General features: G+C 38.1%; 1 protein-coding gene across 2 annotated transcripts in view; it reads left to right on the forward strand.

Moving 5' to 3' along the window:
- CCSER1 (coiled-coil serine rich protein 1) overlaps positions 1-19,187 on the forward strand; it is a 723,061-nt gene that overhangs the window by 129,213 nt on the left and 574,661 nt on the right. For both annotated transcript variants that reach the window (XM_030016667.1, XM_030016693.1), the window contains exon 4: positions 5,780-5,873. In XM_030016667.1, the coding sequence (XP_029872527.1) occupies positions 5,780-5,873 (94 nt within the window). The remainder of the gene's footprint in view (positions 1-5,779; positions 5,874-19,187) is intronic.

The raw sequence follows: 19,187 nt of genomic DNA on the forward strand, positions 1-19,187 counted from the left end.
GGTGCTGTTGATTGCTGGCTGTTTCAAATGGGCAGATTTGTCACCTAAACCCAATTATTCATCTTGGTTTTGCATATTAGTTGTAAATATTCGGTTCTACATGGATTTACCCTGCTTTGTTTATATATATTGTGCAATTGATATGATTTTGCTAGGTCCATTTTGGAATTGAATTGCATTGCTTAGCAAAATAATATGCTTTAGTGTGTTTGTATATTCATATGTATGTTTTATTGTCATTTTTGAATACTAGACTAGTCAATTTTTAGAGGACTATACTATAATTCCATAAGCAGTAATTTCACTAGGTATTTATATGTGTGAGTTCGTTATTTGGAATAATGATTTAAAAAAAAAAAACCAATAGCAAAAGGGGTTTCATAAGGAAATATTATTTGCTTTTCGTTGTTTGATCTAAGCTTAACAGTAGATTTGAGACCTGTTATGTGGGGCACTTTATACGTATTTACTACTAAAGCTGTTTTTATTTATTCCAGCTTTCAAACACATTTTAAGTATTGGAGAGTCTGAGCTGGAACAGGTCTAAAAATAATGAAATACTTGACTATTCTGGAAAAGGACTGAAAATTCATGTATTATGCATTAGATATCCTTTAAATGATTATAGGAAGGGAAGCTGGGAAGAGAGAAAGACAGAGATAGAGAGGGAAATAAGGTAGGAAGGAAGGCCCCTTCAGCAACCCTGAGTAAGCTTACTATCCAGATACACACCATCTGGCTGGGACGAGCTGTATGTCTAATACATATCTATCCCTGTAACATTTCAGCTGTTTCTGAACTATACCCATACAAATCACTTTGCTTCTTTTGATAATAAAACGATTCTTAGGTCATATTTCTTAAGAATGTTAAGAACGCCTGGGCCCAGTCACAACTAAATTGAGTACCATTGAGTTCAATGAGCTTTGAGTAAGATACCTAGCTGTTGGATGAAAAACAGCAGTTTATACTTCTTGTTGTTGCTGAAAGAATTTTGAATGTGAAAATTGTTACTGAAAAGTTACTGATGCCTTGAAATATTCTTGGATTAGCATCCTGTTCTGCTACAGCCATTATCAGTTCTCAAAAGCAGCCTGAACCATTGTACAAATTACTGCTTTTTATTCTGAATTAGTAACATTTGAAATATCTCTGTTAAAGTCTTGTTTAAATAGAAACTTGTTTAAAAAAATGGTGGTAGTTCACCAAGTCAAAGGTGGAAAGACTGATAGGTAAACTGGGGCTGCAGCCTGTCTTGACCAGGAAAACTTGAGAGATGTGGGCAAATGATGGATTAAGTAAGCGTGTTCACATGTTCTTCTCACAGGTTATGATCAACTTCCAGATCAACTGGAAGAAAAAAGCACCATCATGTTAATTTTGGGTCCATTATAAAGGCAAAATGATGGTAGAAGTCAAGCAGTCACCAGAAGTAGGAAATATGTCTTAAGGCTTCTAAGGGGTTATAACAGTCAATAAAGAGGTTTTTGCTGCAGAGCTTCTGCCTTAACTAAATAGTTTGCCTCCTGGAATAAATAAAAGGTATGCCACCATAAATAGTCAACAAATGTTTCCTTGGGACCTTGATGGAAGCATTCATTTCTTTTTCTTTATGTAGCAAAGCCTTGAAATTATTCACTTTGAATGCTCTTTAGGGCTTGATCTCTGTCTCTCTCTTATTTTCTTTTTTAAAAATTTAATTGCATTATTCTTCAAAGAATGCAGCAGCCGTAGTGAGGGGGAGAACGGGGAAAGGGTCAAGAGATATTAAACTTAAAAAGAAATTACAATTGTTACTAACTGTCATAGCAACAAAGGAGTGATGGATCCTGGTGAGGAGGCAGAGGGGTGGAGGATGTCGGCGTGCACCCGCAGGGGTACCGCTGAGCTGTTCTGTGGCATTAGGCAGGTCATTCTAGGAGCCCTTTTCTCTTATTATATTTTCTAATTGTATGTTTTCAGAAAATATTACTCAGTTAGGACAGCCCTGGGAACCTAACTAATGCTCTCTGCTTGGGTGTGCTGTTATGCATTCATGAGTTCATTTGTTTTGTATCTGTGGAAGGACTCCACCCGCAGAGGTGGGCAGTGGGAGCAGGGAAGCAGCTGGACCGACATCACTGACACCCCTGGCAGGTAGAGCAGCTCTCTCTGCCAAGCCTTCATTCTCGCCATGATGGACAGTAGCTGCTTTAATTTGTTTGTTCCCAGTTTTGTGATTTGTCTCTTTTTGTAAAGAGCAAGTGAACTCCTGGGGAAAGAGGGAGACTGCTCCCTTGGTGGAGGTACTTCTGAGAAAAATAAACCTGGGGGAGCTTTTCTTTGTCACTTTAGCTTGCAGTTGAAGAGGCTGTAGGAAGGGGAAGGCAAGGGGGTCACAGGTGTGTTGGGAAGGCAGCTGGGAGCCCTCAGCTCAGGTGGACAAGCAGAGATGTTGCTGTGAGGAGCAGGGTGCACATCAGCCTCGGAGGACAGAGAGGATACACAGACCATGGTTTGCCTCCACTCCAAAGGTTATTGGAAATGAAGACCTTCCTGAAAGGCAATAATATGCAGGGGGAGAGTTGTGTACAAACTTTTTCCTTTTTGGTCCATCTTAATGTGGTGGAGTTTCTTCAATTTAGAAAACTGTAGTTCTGCTTGTGTGTGTTTGTTCTTTCCAAATCAGACAGAATTTGGGTTTTGATGAAAGCTGTGAATCACTACATATTTGCAGAAAATCTCCCAAGATTTCAGACCACACATAAGTTATTGCACAAGAAGTCAGAGATGCTCAATTAGCATGAAATCATGCTCATTACTACTGATATGGCTCATCAAAGGATGCTTGGCATTAATATCAATATGGGTTCAGTTGGTCAACTGTAATATAGATTACAATTTTAAGGTAAGGAACAAACCTGTGTACTTAAACCTTTTACCTTTTGCCTCTACTGGCATGAAAAACTTTCAGCTGTTGCTTAAAAATTGCAGGGACTGTTCTTTTGGACTTTGTCACCAGAATGCTTTTCTGACATTAATAAAACAATATATAAACAAGGTGTGTTGTACATTCTCTGAGTAGTTTAATATGCTATTTGATCAAACTCGAGTGCATAATAGCACCTAAATTTAAAAAGGGAGCAAAAAGCCCCACACTCTTCCTTTGTTTAGACATTGTTTCCTTATGTTCATCTGCTCTTAACTTGCCATAATCATTAATTCTCCTTTGGAAATTCAGCTGGTAATAACAATTGGACTGAAGATACTTCAGTCATGTCAGGCAGTGCTCTTGGAATTTGTGAAAAAGAACAGAGAACAAATCTTAGAAATGTCTTGCTGCTACTATTTTGAAAGATATTTAGGTACTAAAAGATACACATAAGACCTAAATGAGATTTTCAGTCTTCAGTGTTTCACTGCCTCCAACAGTGATTCAAAGGTTATTTAAGTTTTAGGTTATCTGTAACATTGAGCAGTGTATGTTCTCCCACTTTTGTTTAATACAGAATACTTTTTCTTTAAAATTTTTTTTTAGTGAACTAGTTTTTGTTTGGGTTTATGTGTTAATGCAAATCTAGACTAGAAAAGTTTGAGTCTATGTAAGTATCAGGTACAGTAACCAGATACGATGCATCTGCATATTGCATTTTCCTGTTTTATTTTTTATGCTTTTGTATTGTATAGTAATAAATAATTTGATTACTGAAAGTCTACATTTTGTCAGCATGAGGGAAAGAAACAGTCACTATGACAAAGGCTTGTCAGCAGCTCTTTGAGTTAAGATAGAGGGGAATGAGATGTGTGTTTGTCACGAATGTTCATGTGATTTATATTTTCTTTCTGTACAACGCTGCTCACTGCTTGTGTGGAGGTCTCTGCACTTCACAATTGTCATTTTCTGTGCTTGGCATCTGTAAATATAGCAGTGGGTTCTGGATCTACAAAGAGGTTTCTCCTGCTGATAGTAAGCCAGGGAAAGAATGCAAGAAAAAGTCCTTGTGTTGCTTGTGTGGTGTTTGTGAAAGAGTAGAAAACAGAATTTGAAGAAATAGTTACTCAAAAGGGTTGAATAAGTGCAAGTTGTGAGTGTGAATAAGAATTGGCATCTATTGGGGGGGGAAATACTTAAAAGAAGGAACGTAAAAAAATATGGTTGGAATTGAAGTCAGGGAGGGCTTTTGCTAGTTTAATGTATACTACTGTTATATTTCTCTGCTTTTCATACAGCAGATTGCTATACAGAGATCTTACAGACAGTTTGATACTTTGGGGCAGTTATCTGGCCTCTTTCACCTGAATTCCCATGTTCTCTGGGTTACATTTGTATAGGGAGCATGTGAGATGTATGGAGTGCCAGCATCTCGTGCAGGATCTACTGACTTTTTTTGCCTGCGAGTGGACTGAAGAATTAAGCGTGTTGCAATATCACTTGTAGATATGCAAGCAAGATGCCAGCTGGAGAATGCATGAATTATCTTCGATTAGATGTTGGTGACTGGAGAAAAGCATGATATTATCAGGGCAAAAGAAATGACCATGGAATAAAACAAACATGGGAAGAAAATGGCAGATGACAGTATCTCTTTTAATACATTCAGTATAGCAACTTTAAGTTGGTAGGGGCTAGAGAAAACAGGTGCCTCATTTTCCAGAGTTGCCCATGGTGAACGTAGGAACAGGGAACAAGAAAGAAGTGAACAGTTTGGGTGTGGGTTGCCTTCTCCCCGGTGCTGTTTCTCCCTGGATGGCAGAGAGGAGAGGCTTTCTTCAGCCATGGCTCCCTGTGTGCGGCTCTGGCCGCCGTCAACGGTGTGTCTCTTCAGAGACCGATTGTCATTCCTGTGTCTGGCTGGAGGCACTGGCTGTCCAGGCAGGGCTTTGCAAAGCCTGAGCTGAACACCATTTCATAACCACAGATGATGCCTAGAAAGTGATATTGCTGTATTCAGAGTTTACAGAGTAAAGATGACTACCTGAGACATAACTAGTCATTTTATCTTTGAGAAGCTAATCCTGTAGGAAAAAATGTAGTGCGAAAAGCTACCATTTTGCTCTCTTTTGATTGTAGCCCACTCACACCTTTTTGACTTTCCAGAGGATGCATTATATAAACCTGCCTTATTTGTCTGAGGTTAAAACTTGGCAAACAAAATGAATCACAAAAAGGGAATGAGGACCCAACCGGCTACACTTCACAGTCAGGCTTTTTTCTCTGTCCATGTAAGCCTTTACCACCCACCTTAATACTTAAAAATTCATGAGTTGATCATTTGTGCCTAAATTTCCTGTTTATCCTAAATTTGTGTCTCTTTATCCCTTGGATAAATAGAACAGTAAATCTCTCTTCAGAGTATATTGGTAAGGGCAGGCAGTGCTTAGAATTCCAAAATTTTATGAAAAACAAGTACTGATACTTCTATATTGTGCTAAAAATAACATTTTTATGTTTCATAAAAAGTTATGATTAAACTTGGAAAGACACAAAACCATCATTGAACAGTATAAAAACCCCAGGGTTATATAGATGGTATTACTCGGACTTCTGGGTTTTTGTTAAATATTAGAGAGTCTGTAAAAACAGAGAATGGTAACAAATACATTTCTACTTGGACGGTTGTTTCATACAATTTCTCACTGGTCCAACGTTAGTAGAAAAACTTTCTGTAGCTCCTGCTTAAATGTATTTCCCAGATCTGATTGTTCATTATTTTGTGCAGAACAGTTTGGTTAACACATCTATCTAAATGCTTCTTTTTTCTTTTTTTTTTTTTTTTTTTTTTTCTAAAATATATATTAGGATGTTTTGAATAACTTGGGTTCCTGTGAGTTGGATGAAGATGACCTAATGCTTGACTTGGAGCTCCTAGAAGAACAACATCACCATCGTTCTGGTAAGTCAGATAAATACTGAATATCTTCACCAAGGTACTATTATTCTAGAAATATATTTAGAAATATTATTATTCTAGAAATATAAAGTAAATGTATTCAGTACAATCACTTGGAAATAAAAAAGTCATTGTCTTGGAAGTGGAAGTAGTATGCGTTTTGTAGTGTTATTTCTAAATGCATTTGCCATTTAACAGAAGGATATTCTTTACACTGCTTTTGGACTTCGTATGGTCAGTTATGAAACGGAAGTGATTTTTACAGCTACAGAAGAATTCCAGCACCAAGGGCAGACCCTTCTAGTTTTCTAGATACTTAAAATGACTGCTGCCTACCCCAGGCAGTTACCAAAAAGACCATTGCTGATAATTGTGATACCATTTTGTGTGTGCCAGAATAATATGCTTCAAACAAAGAAGGTTTGACTTGAGACGTGAGTGTAACTCAATCCTTTCTCTCATTGTTGGTTAAGGCACTGTTGCACTGCCTTGATAAATAGCAATAACCAAGGTCAATTTGTGGTGTGTTCAGAATGATTTTATAATAGGATTACCCAAGGTCTTGGTAAGTTGCGGCACTTGCAGTGGGGAATCCTGCATTTCCTTTGGCTGTGATGTGGGACAGCATAGGGCCTAGTCCATGAACAGGAAAGGTCCAGGTAACTCCACAGGGTTTGGAGAGACTTAAAATGTACGTGAGAGTTGTACTTGATCACAGGTAGAACTCTGAGTTTGTACTCTGTTGTGATACTCTGTTATGGCAGTGACGTGCTTTTAAACAGGAGTAATTCTCACCCTCTCTTTTACCTGCTGTTTTCTGACCCCTCTTTCTCCATCCACCCACCTAGGTATCTATAGTGCATATTCATGCAGACTTGTGTGGAAGTGGGGTTTATGAGACATGAGCCTGCTGGTGTGCACCATTTTCAGTTCTGGTCCCTCCTTTGATGCAAATTTAGCAATGGTTACAGATAAACTGCTTGAATTATGCTCCTGTTCTAAGTGTTTTGTGTTTGATAATTCTGTGAATGTATCTGAATTAGCTCTATGATAATTCTATTTAACCATTGTATTGTGCTTTTTAAACCTGTTTGCATATCTACTTATAGGTTAAAACATCCCTTCCGTTTTATTTGGCAGAAAGCAAAGTAGCCAGAGAGTATGGAGGGTTGTAGCAGGAATATGTGCATGACCATAGTTTCCTAAATTGCTGGGAGCTAGGATGCAACAAATTAACTGCACAGAAAATTTCTACTCTTTCTAATTAGTACTGAATAATGCTATTAACTGGTTACAGAAAGTCAACTCATGGATGAAGAAGTATGGGTCAAAAAGCTTCAAAAACAAACATTACATTTTTATAAGAAATCAGTGTTTAGACTTGTTCATTCCCTTGACCTGTTGGAAACAAATTAACTGGCAGAACCATTTTCCATAAATAAACTGCCCTAACATGTTGCACTTCGCCTCACCTGTGGTTTTGTCCTTCTTTATATTTATAAAGCACTGAATGAACAGTTACGGAAAAGTTATGTCCACTATAAAGATTTGTAGCAGCTTCTGGAACAGCTAAGATCATAATGCCTGAATGACATTATACTTGATAGAAAAATAATTAAGATGGAGATATGATATGACACATAATCCTTCTACTCTTGGCTCATTATCCAGGGCAAATGAGATGCTTTTAAAACAGAAGGATCTACATTGCCCTTTGAAGAATGGTGACCATTTCTATTCTGAGCTATAATGTAGAGACACACGTTGCAGTCTATACATCATCTTTAAGCACAAAGGTGTTTCTCTTACTAGTATTTGCTCTTTGATTTATTTGTTTGGTGAGGGGTCTAGCTGCAAAAAATTTAGGATTTGCCTAGTTGACACTGTTGGTTTTCAGTCATTCAGTTGGAAGAAGGGTTGGAAGTGTAGAGCCACAGTGTAAGTTGACACAATTTCACCAAATAAAGCTGATGTCTTTATACTGGGTTAGGATCTGGCACAAAATGGTTAGATGTGTTTTTTTGTAAGTCGTTGTCTTAATTCATGTTAAGATATTGAGATAAGAGTCTTGATTTTCAGAGTCTTTTAGCATTTACGTACCACTGAAGTACATAAAACCTTAGAGTTAGATACTGATATCTAAACATTTTTGACAAGTTGCTTTTCTGATTGCTATATTAAGGTGTGGCCCACTTCCAGGATTTAAGACTTTTCAACCAAAATTCTTTTTAGTAATTCCAAATCAATCCATTCTCTGTTTTCACTTTTGGGCTTGTTTGTTTTCTGCAATAGGACTCTCCATTCATACTCAAATAGAATTCTTCTAAACTTCTTCAATTAAAATATATTATCAAATATTATTGATGCAATTTTTTTTATAAGCATGTGAATACAGAAGTGATCAAGTGATCACGTTCAAGATACACAACTAGTTTAATGCAGAGCATTAAAGATATACAACTAGTTTAATGCAAGCTCGTCAGATTGGAAGTGATCATATTTCTGGGCATGACCATATAAGCTATTGCAGATAATTGGGAAGCAATATATGTTTTTTAAAAGATCTTTACTCTTGCCCCCTTCATAAACAAGACGACAACGGATTACACACTGAGGATGAGCCAGTACCGTTATGGTAGAATTTGTTATTCTAATTGAATTTAAATAAAACCAAGGGGCTATTTAATTATTTTAGTATGTGACCAGCCTGAAAACAAGAGTAGATGATTTTCGATAGTATTTGCTAGTAGCTGGTTTCTTGGACTCTTTGTAAAGGCTTCTTTAAGACAGTGGGCTTGATAGTTTGCCTGTGGCTTGCTTCACCAAAAATCATTTATGACAATCCCAGACGTACAGATTTGTGAGCCTCCTCTTCCCTGTTGGTACATGCTGTCCATCGTATACAGGATTCAGCCCTGTGTTATGTCAGCTTTACATATTTAAGCAGTTTTGTAGCAATATTTGTTTATGTTCCTAACAAGTTCCTTAAGTTTCTCTAATACTTGAAAGGGATCTGTATATCTGACATTCACATGTGTATCATACTGAAGTCAACTGGGAGTTAATATGTGTGCTTCTAGATCCATTATCAAAATGAAGATGTTTATGAGAATAAAAATATGACACGAAATGCTGCTTTTTGTATGGAAACCTTAAAATTATTCTCTTCTGGAAGTCAAAGCTATCAACACTACTGTGACTATTTGTAGTGCAATAAAAATTCTGTTGATGTTCTACATGGTGATGCTGATTATAGCATTTATTTGGTTAAGGCCATCAGTCCTAGGGCTATATTACAATTCACTTGTTCCCCACTTTGGCTTTTCATAAGGATTTCTGTGGGGAATTACTATAGGGGGAAATGTTCCAAGGGAAGCTCTGTTCAGTATTTTAACAAATACGTTGAATATGGAGAGGTGTAATTGGAAAATAATTCAGTTCTTTCTTTGGTTGTTACGGAGGGATAACTAACGAATCAGGCAAATCCCTATTCTTCAAGAGCCTATGAATATCTCTAAAATGACAAATTACATGAATATGAGGGCTAACATCACATCTTTGATTTGAGTATCACAAACTATTCCTTGGTCAGGAGGCTGTATGCAGCAGGCTGTATCATTGAAACATAGCAATTCTGAAGTGTAGTGCCACAGTTAATAAATACAGTTGATGGGTTGGTTAATAGTGAATTGAGAAAGTCTCTTAACTACCATTAGGAGCTCCAGATTTTTAGAGACTCTTGTTAAGGTCCGATTTACAATAGCTTCTGCTTTTAGCTGCTGTGGTTGAAAAGAATAGTATTTGCTGGGGTGAGGATATGTCTTTTTGACTTTCTACTGAAGTTAAAAATATAATAATAATTTAACAAATTAATTCTATTGTATTGATCTACCATAATTTTAGTGACTGTTTATGAATAGAAAATAAGATATTATTGGAAGGATTTATGGGAGAAATGGGTATTAAGGAGTGAGTTTTAAAAGAGGAGCTGGGAGCCAATTGGCAGGCAAGGAGACATTGTTCCAGAAAGTGGAACTCTGTATTGATTAAAATACAGAGCTAGAAAGGAGAACGATCTGTCACCTCTTTCATTGTGATTTTTTTTATTTGTTACTCCAACTCAATTTTTACGTGTATTCTGTCCTCTCAGCTTTTCCCTAATGAACTAGTTGCCCTCCAGCAGCATCCTCATGAAATGGGGTTCCTGCAAAAAGGCACTATGAACCCTGATGAGTAGTAGAAAATTAAAAAATATCCTTAACTTTTTTATCCCTAACCATACAATTGAAGATAAGAAGATACCTGCAAACCTCATGTAGATGCTTCTACTCTGAATGTACATTTCTGTGCCCCGCTAGTTTTAGCATGGCTTTAGAAGTCTGGAATTCCCTCATTTCTGACCTTCTCTCCATAAGTGAGTTTACTGCATTAATTTACTACTTTTGCTTTTGTTTTAAAGGCTGTATTGCTGAGATAAAGAATGTAAGAGAGAGACATTTTATTATCCCGCCTAACACAATTGCTTTGAAATTTAATAAAATAATATTTATATAGTACTTGGTGAGTGGAGAGCACTACTGCATACAAATGGAAAATATTAATCAACTTGATTCGCTGAGATTTTTGCATACTGTTCTTAAGCTGGAATGTTTAAAACTAAGCATAATATGACATACATGATGAGCCTTGAGGGTGCCTTTTTATTACTCTAAGTAAATTAGACTTTTAAAATATGCTACTGCGTTGATTTCCTGTTGTAAAATAATGAAGTTAGTGGTTTCTGTAGCGGGAAATCATTGCTGGTTTATAGAAAGTGACAGCATTAATTTAACCTCATTCATTTTCCTTTTCCCCAGTGAAACATGACTTATTTGATTCCAAGTATTGATTACTCAAATGTATAAGGAAGACCTTTATATTCAGTGATATAAGCAGTGGGGAATTTATTCAAGCAATGCACATTAATGTGGGTGAGTTGTGTGCTTGTGTTGTGCCATAGCCTATTGAAAAACCAAATACTTGGGTTTGTATGGTTAGTGTTGTCATTAAATCATGACTGCAGTAAATAGTAGCCTTTTCTAAAAGTTCACAAAGGCATAGCTATCCAAGGTCTTTTGTAATTTCTTAACTATTTGCCATAGGTGTCATAAAACCGGTACCCCTGCATCTTTCTACAAAGACACAGGTGTGTAGCTGGGATTTGTAGCGAGTGGTCTGGCTGAAGTCGGGGGGACTGCTTATGATACCAAATATTGTGCACATGCGCGTGTTATCTCCACACCAGGCTCCACTCTACACAGTGACTATTCACGAGTTTGATGTTGATTAGCTGTGAACACAGACTGGTCTGCTGCATCCATCATGTTGTTGCTTGAATGCTTGCTGAATAGTTTTAAATAATGTAGGTCGCTATAATTTTTAGAAGAGACTTGTCTTCAGCCGGAGCTTTAGCCGTTTTTGGATTTAATGCCCCAGCCTCATCTGTAAAGGAGCGATCCGATGTACACGTAAAGCATAGTTATTTCATCCAGCTTGGTTCAGAAATGAAACTATTTCTCTTATTTGCTGGAAAAAAATGAATTAAAAGTGGAAATATGAAAGTATACTTTAGCATCCATCTAAATATTGTTCAACTCTTAAACCAAACACTTTCAGAGATAGGGTGCATTTTGTTCAAACCTAACTTAAGACCATCTCTGTTAAAAGTTTTTAAGTGTGTGCTAAATTCTATGTATGTGGTAATACATGCTTTGGTACTTGCTCAAGGTTTATGAATGAAAAAGAGTATACGTGACTTGAGAAAATGACTTTTGATGTGGTGGTAATGGCTTTTATGTGCCCTATATATATTTTCTTCTATTAGTGGATGTTGAGAAAGAAGGGCCTGTTCTTGGTGTAGCTTTGTGTTGATATAACTGAAAGCAATGAGCATGTGAAGTTCTGATGTAGGAGTATCACGTTTATGATGTAATGCTTGCTCATGTATACATAATAAAACACAGAAAAATAGTTATTACATAGATGCTCTTTATGTTTAAATGTAATGCTATGGTATGGTGTCTGCTTAGCACTGTCAATAATGAGCAGGGAGAGGCACATCTTAGTGAAGTGGTTGGAAACTGTGGGCTCTAACCTTTGTCATGTGTTTGTTTTTACTTAGTGCACATTGATGAGATCCAAAACATAGTGTGTTGGGCTACAGTACTCTATCACAAAACAAATATTTGTTTTTTCATTTAAAAAAATTATTATTAATTTGACATATTAATGTATGGGTTTTGCTAACTTCCAAGGGCAAGGTAGAAATAGAAGTGTTTTAATTTTTGAGATGGATACACAACTTAAACATACTTATTTAAATGTCAAATCACAGTCATCATATCGGATTATGATCTTTAATAACATAATTACACTAGGTATTAGCAGCCTCACCAACAAAAATGCAACGCACTTGTTCTTTAGAAAGTAAAAGTCAGGAATTTTTATTGTGTTTCTTTTAAGTTCAGATAGCCTGCAGATCAATTGCCATCAGTACCCAGTGAAACTAGAGTGTTGGTGTAATGACCCAGTGATATTAATTAGGTAGTTGCTGAGTTATATTGAATGTGATGAACAAGCTGTGTGAAAATTCTGTGGTGGGTTTGGAGCTCCTCCTGTGTCTATTAATTAAATGTACTAATTATATTTATTAATTTTTTAGTGGAGGGTAGGAGTGCTGAGCTGAGATGAAACCCCTTTGGTGTTTTGGGGTTTTTTTGGCCAGGAGTGGGAGAAATACAAATGCTATTAAAGAAAAAGTACAGAAAAATTTAGTGCTGGTAGTGGGTCATTAACACAGGTAGTTACAAACTGTAAAGCAGAAATAAATTTGCTTGCTTCTGAAATGTGAAACATCTACTAAATGTAATAAGGGAATAGAAAAATATGATGTATTTGTAAATTATACTACTTGTTTTGGCAGCGAAACACCAAAAGCCAGCTCCTCAGCTACGGTGCATCAGCTGGGATTCATCGAAACCAAAAGCACTAGCTATTAGTGTGCCCAAAGCAGGGCGGTTGCAGGGTGCTGTTGGCTCCGGGGCCAGTCCTCAGCCAGCCAAGGGGTGGCTCTTGTCAGAAGCCTGGAGTCGGCATCAGTTTCTGTGGAGGACAGCGTGGGCAGCGAGCTCTGGCACTAGCACTGCGGTTGTCTGGGTAGATGGTATCTCATTTTATAATACAGTGGCCAGGGGCAAATACCATTTGTTGGGTGTTCTTCCTGAGCTTTCTAGCAAAGCAGACCTCCTGTTCCCAAGCAAAAGTTGTCTCCGGGAGTCTGACAAAGTGCCTGTGTAATCCGTTCGTGTTTATCAGTGCAAGGGAAGCAGATTTTTCAGTTTTTAATTTGCCTTTATATAGAGAATAGGAAAAAAAGATCCTAATTATGTATTTTTGTCAGACAACTGCTTAGAACCAGAGAAAAGATACTTAGGTAATTTGAATGTATTGCTTTACTCATGAATGTATCGTTGGCAGCAAATTATGTTTCTGTGTTTAAAACCAATGACAACTTTCGATTTTTAATGGGAACTGGGCACCCAACTCCCTGAGCTCTTTTGAAAGCTTTGCCATTCCCAAATGCCACCTTTAGAGATGTATATGTTACAGATCAGGTTAAACTAGGGCAGCATCCCTTCAGTTTTCCGCAAAAACAGAGCGCTCTGTGTCTCTGCCAAAAAGGAGGTTCACAGATTATTTAGCTCAGTAGCATCTTGTATTGTCACTACAGATTTTGGACAATAAGATAATAAAAAACTGAGCAGTATACTAATAATGAACATAACAAAAATTGATGTGTGACTTCACTACGTTAGTTACGACACTACATAGATATCCTAATAGCGATTAAAAGGGGAAGTTCATGTTAGTTTTTAATTTCGCAAGGGAAAAAGTCTCACTGAATAAATGCCTGCTAATTGTCTATGAAACTCCTTGTCGTGAAGGGAGAGCAGCATGAGCCCGAACTGTGGCCAGCCTGATTTCACATGTACATCTGACTTCTAGCATGGCTTTGAAGTATGGAGTGAAGTGTCATGTGCAACTAGTTTCTCAATAGCTAGAAAAGTTAGAAACAGAGGGATTTTTGTATTTTCAGAATGACCTATTCTACTAAGCTACACGTTTTCCAATGAAGCATTGTTTAATAAATCTGACACAGTAATGGAGTAACTTAAGGTCTCCAGGGAACTGAAATAAAACTTGTCATCTTCTATACTCTTCTAACCACGATCTACAGCTTCTGAAAGAGCACTGGGCATGGAGGAAAAGGATCTTTGTGGTCTTTGCAGTGAAAGACTAGGTAGCATTATCAAATGAAAAGAGCATATTTGTGTTAGTCAAAAATAACGTTTGCACACATGTGGCTAGGCCTGTTATTAGGAGTCTTGAAGCTTAAGTTACTGAAAGTAAGGAGAAGAAGAAATAATGACTAGAGAAGAAGTTAGTATTACATTGGAATGAAACTAAATAGAAATCATAGGCTGATATAACGTTAGTCCTCTAACATCCTGGAGCACCCTGGTCCACATTCTGGAAAACTACTGAATTGAGAGTCCTGCTTCTGTTCTGTTATTTATGTAAATGAATGATGTAATCTTATTTGAATTTTAATTGAGGGAAAAACCCCCGCAGCCCGGAACTGCTACCAATTTAACTTTATCCTAAAACTCTTTTAGTGTATTTTACCTGAAAAGTTGAGTTGTGAATGAGCCTAGTTGATGAGCTGCAGGAGGCGTGTTAACACTAGCTTCTAGCTGTGCTTCTCTCAGAGTATGTTTAAAACATGTCTGAGATATTATAGATAATTGGCCTGTGCTGTCTGTTCTCAGTGGATCAAGGAAAATATTCAGTTTCCTGAGCAAATTAGTATTTTTAACTCTTTTTTTGGTGTGAAGAGGGGTGAAGGACTGATATGTTCAAACAGTGGGTATAAGTTAGGTTCCTTTCTGGCTGATACAAATTTTATTGATGATATGTACTTGTATATCCTATTCAGTTAAATGAAGCAGTTAGAAGATCAGCATCACAGAACATCACAGCCACAATTTAGATGCCAAGAGGTTTTTCCTTCATAAATAGACAAGAAGGGCAAAAGAGCATGGTCATGAAAGACTTTGAGTGAGATGCATTTGTATGGTTATCATGGAGCAATTAGAATCAGAGTCTGTATCTCAATTTCCTGCTTTTTCATAATTATAGTGTGACATTTAGTTACAAATCCTTATTCATATTGGTATGCTCAGCCATCATTTACTGAAGGAACAAGGACAGTAATTAAAATAGGCATACTGCCTTTCTTCATTCCTTTGATTTTATACATACATTGAGATGAAACCTCTTTAATACTATCTGAGGGCAGAAAATAAATGCAATAATAAACATTATGACAAATCAAAGCATACCATCCTATTTAAAGCAATTCTGCATTTCTAGATGGCAAAGTTTAAGTAGGGTGTCAAGTGCTGCTTTTCTGTCCTGCTTTTTGAGTTTACAAAGATCTGCACTGGATGTCTTGCCAAAATGGAAATGTGAGGAGAACTTGAGAGAGGAGCATGCTGTTTCTTCTCAGTTTTCCATGAGTACAACCAAGAGATTTAGGGACTAAGAGGAACAATTACGAGTTCACAATTATTCTGCAGAACAGCCATAACTCAGTTGTATAAAAACAACTGCACCTTCCATACAACTTCTGCAGTGATCCTACTTCAAGGTCAAACTGAGACTGCATGTGTCTAGAAAATGTGAGTTAGTGATAGCTTTCAACATTTTGAAGTATTTATCTCTGGCATCCTTGTAGCTCCACTCTTAGGTAAAGAAAGGAAGGGTAGTCTGATACTTAAAACTTGAGTCTAGGTCTCCTGTGTTGAGCTGGGTTCTTTGATGCAGATTTCCAGTGTTACTACAGGCTAGTCACTTAATTTACCTGTAGTACATAGGAAGTGGTACTCTTGTAGTCGTGGGGGTTTGACATTAAAGTTTGAGAGATACTCAGCATACCATTGGGATGGAGCTGCATTAATAACTAGAGTCATTACAGTCTTTAGAGGCCAATTATGTTATATTTTGTGCCTCTTCATACATCATTCCAGGAAGTGGAGCAGACACTACCATTGCTGGTGTGTCCGCTACTGTTATTGCTCCTGTTATTTTTGTCTTCCCTTCTGCTGAAAAAATGCCAAAGCAAAACACAAGTTTCTTTGTAACAGGAAAAAAATATACCATAAAAGCCTATCATACTCATCAACTAAAGCCTTGGTTCAAAAATAAATTACTTTTTACACCTTTCCAAAATTATACCTACCATCCATCGTTACTCAAAGATTGGGTCATATCTGCTGTAGTGTTTGAAAATATTAGTTCACTTTATTGTTGTATGTCTTGTACCTGAGTCTCTTGTGATGCTCCTTCTTTTGTCCCTGTGAGGATTCTGTCAAATACTTAATATTGTTTGGAGTTTGTCAATTTTTATTTCTGTTTTTACCTCCAACTTCCCTTGAGGGGGAAGGAATTCGCAAATAAATGCCATGCAGGTAAGTAAGCCATGAGATTTGTTGCAGCCTAGTTTCAGCTTTAGGAGAGGGGGTCAGTAGGTAGCAAGCACTTTGGATGTATAGGTCAGGGGCTTCCTGAGAATGTTTCGGCCTCTTGGAGAGCCCCAGAAGTCTGTGCTTTTGGATTGTATAGCTTAGCTAGTGTTCTGTAGTATGTTGTAAGAAGGAAATTGTACACCTCTCTTTGCAAAAGGAACAATTAGAGATTGTCATGGTTTAACCACAGCTGGTAACTAAGCACCACGCAGCCACTCACTCGCCGCCCACCCCCCCCCACCCCCCCCCCCACCCCCACCCCCGCAGTGGGATGGGGGAGAGAATTGGGGAAAAAAAAGTAAAGCTCATGGGTTGAGATAAAGACAGTTTAATAGAACAGAAAGGACAAAAATAATAATGATAATAATAACAATAATAATAAAAATAATAAAAGAATTGGATTATACAAAACAAGTGATGCACAGTGCAATTGCTCACCACTTGCCAACTGATGCCCAGTTAGTTCCCAAGCAGCGATCTGCCCCCCCGGCCAACTCCCTGCAGTTTATATACTAGACATGACGTCACATGGTGTGGAATACCCCGTTGGGCAGTTTGGGTCGGCTGTGTCCTGTGCCAACTTCTTGTGCCGCTCCAGCCTTCTTGCTGGCTGGGCATGAGAACCTGGAAAATCCTTGACTTAGTCTAAACACCACTTAACAACTGAAAACATCAGTGTGTTATCAACATTCTTCTCATAGTGAACCCAAAACATAGCACTATACCAGCTACTAGGAAGAAAATGAACTCTATCCCAGCTGAAACCAGGACACAGATAAACTCTGAAAGGTGACCTTGAAGATATTTTCTGGTTTTACCTTCTGTACTTGGGCTTATTTTAGGATTGTTTGATCTGACCCAAAGTAAATAATGTCCAGCCATCTCCTTCTCACACACCTGATTTCAAAATTCTTCCATGGAACCCTTACTATAGGGAACAGCTTTAGAATGAAAGTTTGACAAAAAGCACCTGCTTGCCACTGCTCCAGTAGCTTCTGCAAAAGACAATGCATTCATTACACCTACTGAGGATAACATCAGCATTACTGGGTTTGGTTTTTTTTTTTTCCCCTCCTGTTTCTGTAATGTTGTAACATCTTTAGGACAAAGAGTCTATTTCCAGTTAAGATTTAAAGGAAAGTGTGGTTGCAGTTGAAAATGTTCAGAATGTCCTTTTGAAAACAAGCAACAAGTGGTCTATTGCAGGGTGGATGACATATATACTGATGGTTCTGCAAGTGGCAAGTTATGCACAAATTGATATTGCACTGAATCTATGGCTATCCGTATCATTTTTCTTTTTTCACAGAACCAAGTTTTTATCAGTTTGATATTTAGAGAATTGCTGAACCATACATTAGTCTGTGAAAAGCTGATTCCCAATGAAGGTTTCTCAACCTCCAAGAGTTGGAAGAGTTCCAAGTAGTCTGATGAATGGGTACTTTGAGAGCTCCTTGAATCTTGCTCTACGAAAAGTTTCTCTTTCACCACCAGCAATGGTGAAACTGAAATTCTTTCATATCTGCATAAAAAAAAAGAAAAAATCAGCATATTCCTGCAGGCAGTGCATTGCATACTAGGGAAAAGAGGTTGCAGTTAGTTGTGGTGAGTAGTATGGTGTTAAGATGACTTAAGCTGCCAATAAAAGAGGCAGTTGCTAAAGCAGAGGATTATCGTAAGAGGTGAGAGGGGCTGGGATGCAGGCAGGTGTGCCGGGCTGACAGGGGCTGTGCTGGTACTTCAGGGATCCACGAACGTGTGTGTGTGAATCCAGACAGTTGGGGAGGCGTGTGCTTTCACTCGTGACCTTCAGTCTTCACCAGCCCAAGAGGAAGAGGGGACCTGGCTGTCTGTGCTTCCATTTTATGCAACTCCTGTACACGGGTGCTGTTGCAGGCAGCGCCTTGTCTGTGGCAGTCCGTGTGACTGGCCACGTGAGTGTCCTGTGCGTGTCCGCATGTCTCTGGCGTATGAGCTCATTTTCGCTATGAAGCTGCAAACGGGGCAAGTGGCAGCAGCGTCATTCAGGCTGGGGCACAGAGCTCCCGACTGAGCCCCCGCGGCTGGGCAGGAGGGATCTCCCCAGCCCCGGAGCCGCTGGAGGCGATGGCCCCGTGTAGCATCCCCTCAGCCCATGGGGCTGCATGTATGTGCTGAAAGTAGTGTGTACGTAAACACATGTACCTAGTAGTAGTACATACATAAATGTAAAAGGTACCTGACAAACCAAAGGCGTTTCTTTGAGCTGTTTCAGGGTTTTAAATGCTTTAATTCCTCACACCCAACTTTTGAGAACTAGTGACAGGTTTTGTTTGTAACACAGTAACTGCTGAATCTGCAAGGGTGAGAAATAAAACAGAAAAATTGATAGTAAATGACTGTAGTGCTTTTTGGTTGTAGGATGTGTAATGCGCTCATTTTCTCTTCCCTCTCTAAATATTTCCAGCACTGCAAACACAGTTCACCTATTTTTTAGGAAAAAGGATTAAAGCAGTGTCTTTGCAAAGGTTAAGGAAACCAGAGAGGCCCTGGGGCCTGAGAAACCCTTATGAAAAAAGAAAAAAAAAAAAAAAAGAAAGTGTTAGTAGTAAACTTCTCTTTATTATAACAGATTATGATTTTGCTGACTGTCAAAAGCCCTGGCAACATGATTAACCTGTTGAAGATCTTTCTGACTTGACCAATTTTTTTC

Source organism: Aquila chrysaetos, chromosome 1 (assembly GCF_900496995.4).
Source record: "Aquila chrysaetos chrysaetos chromosome 1, bAquChr1.4, whole genome shotgun sequence".
NCBI lineage: Eukaryota > Metazoa > Chordata > Aves > Accipitriformes > Accipitridae > Aquila > Aquila chrysaetos.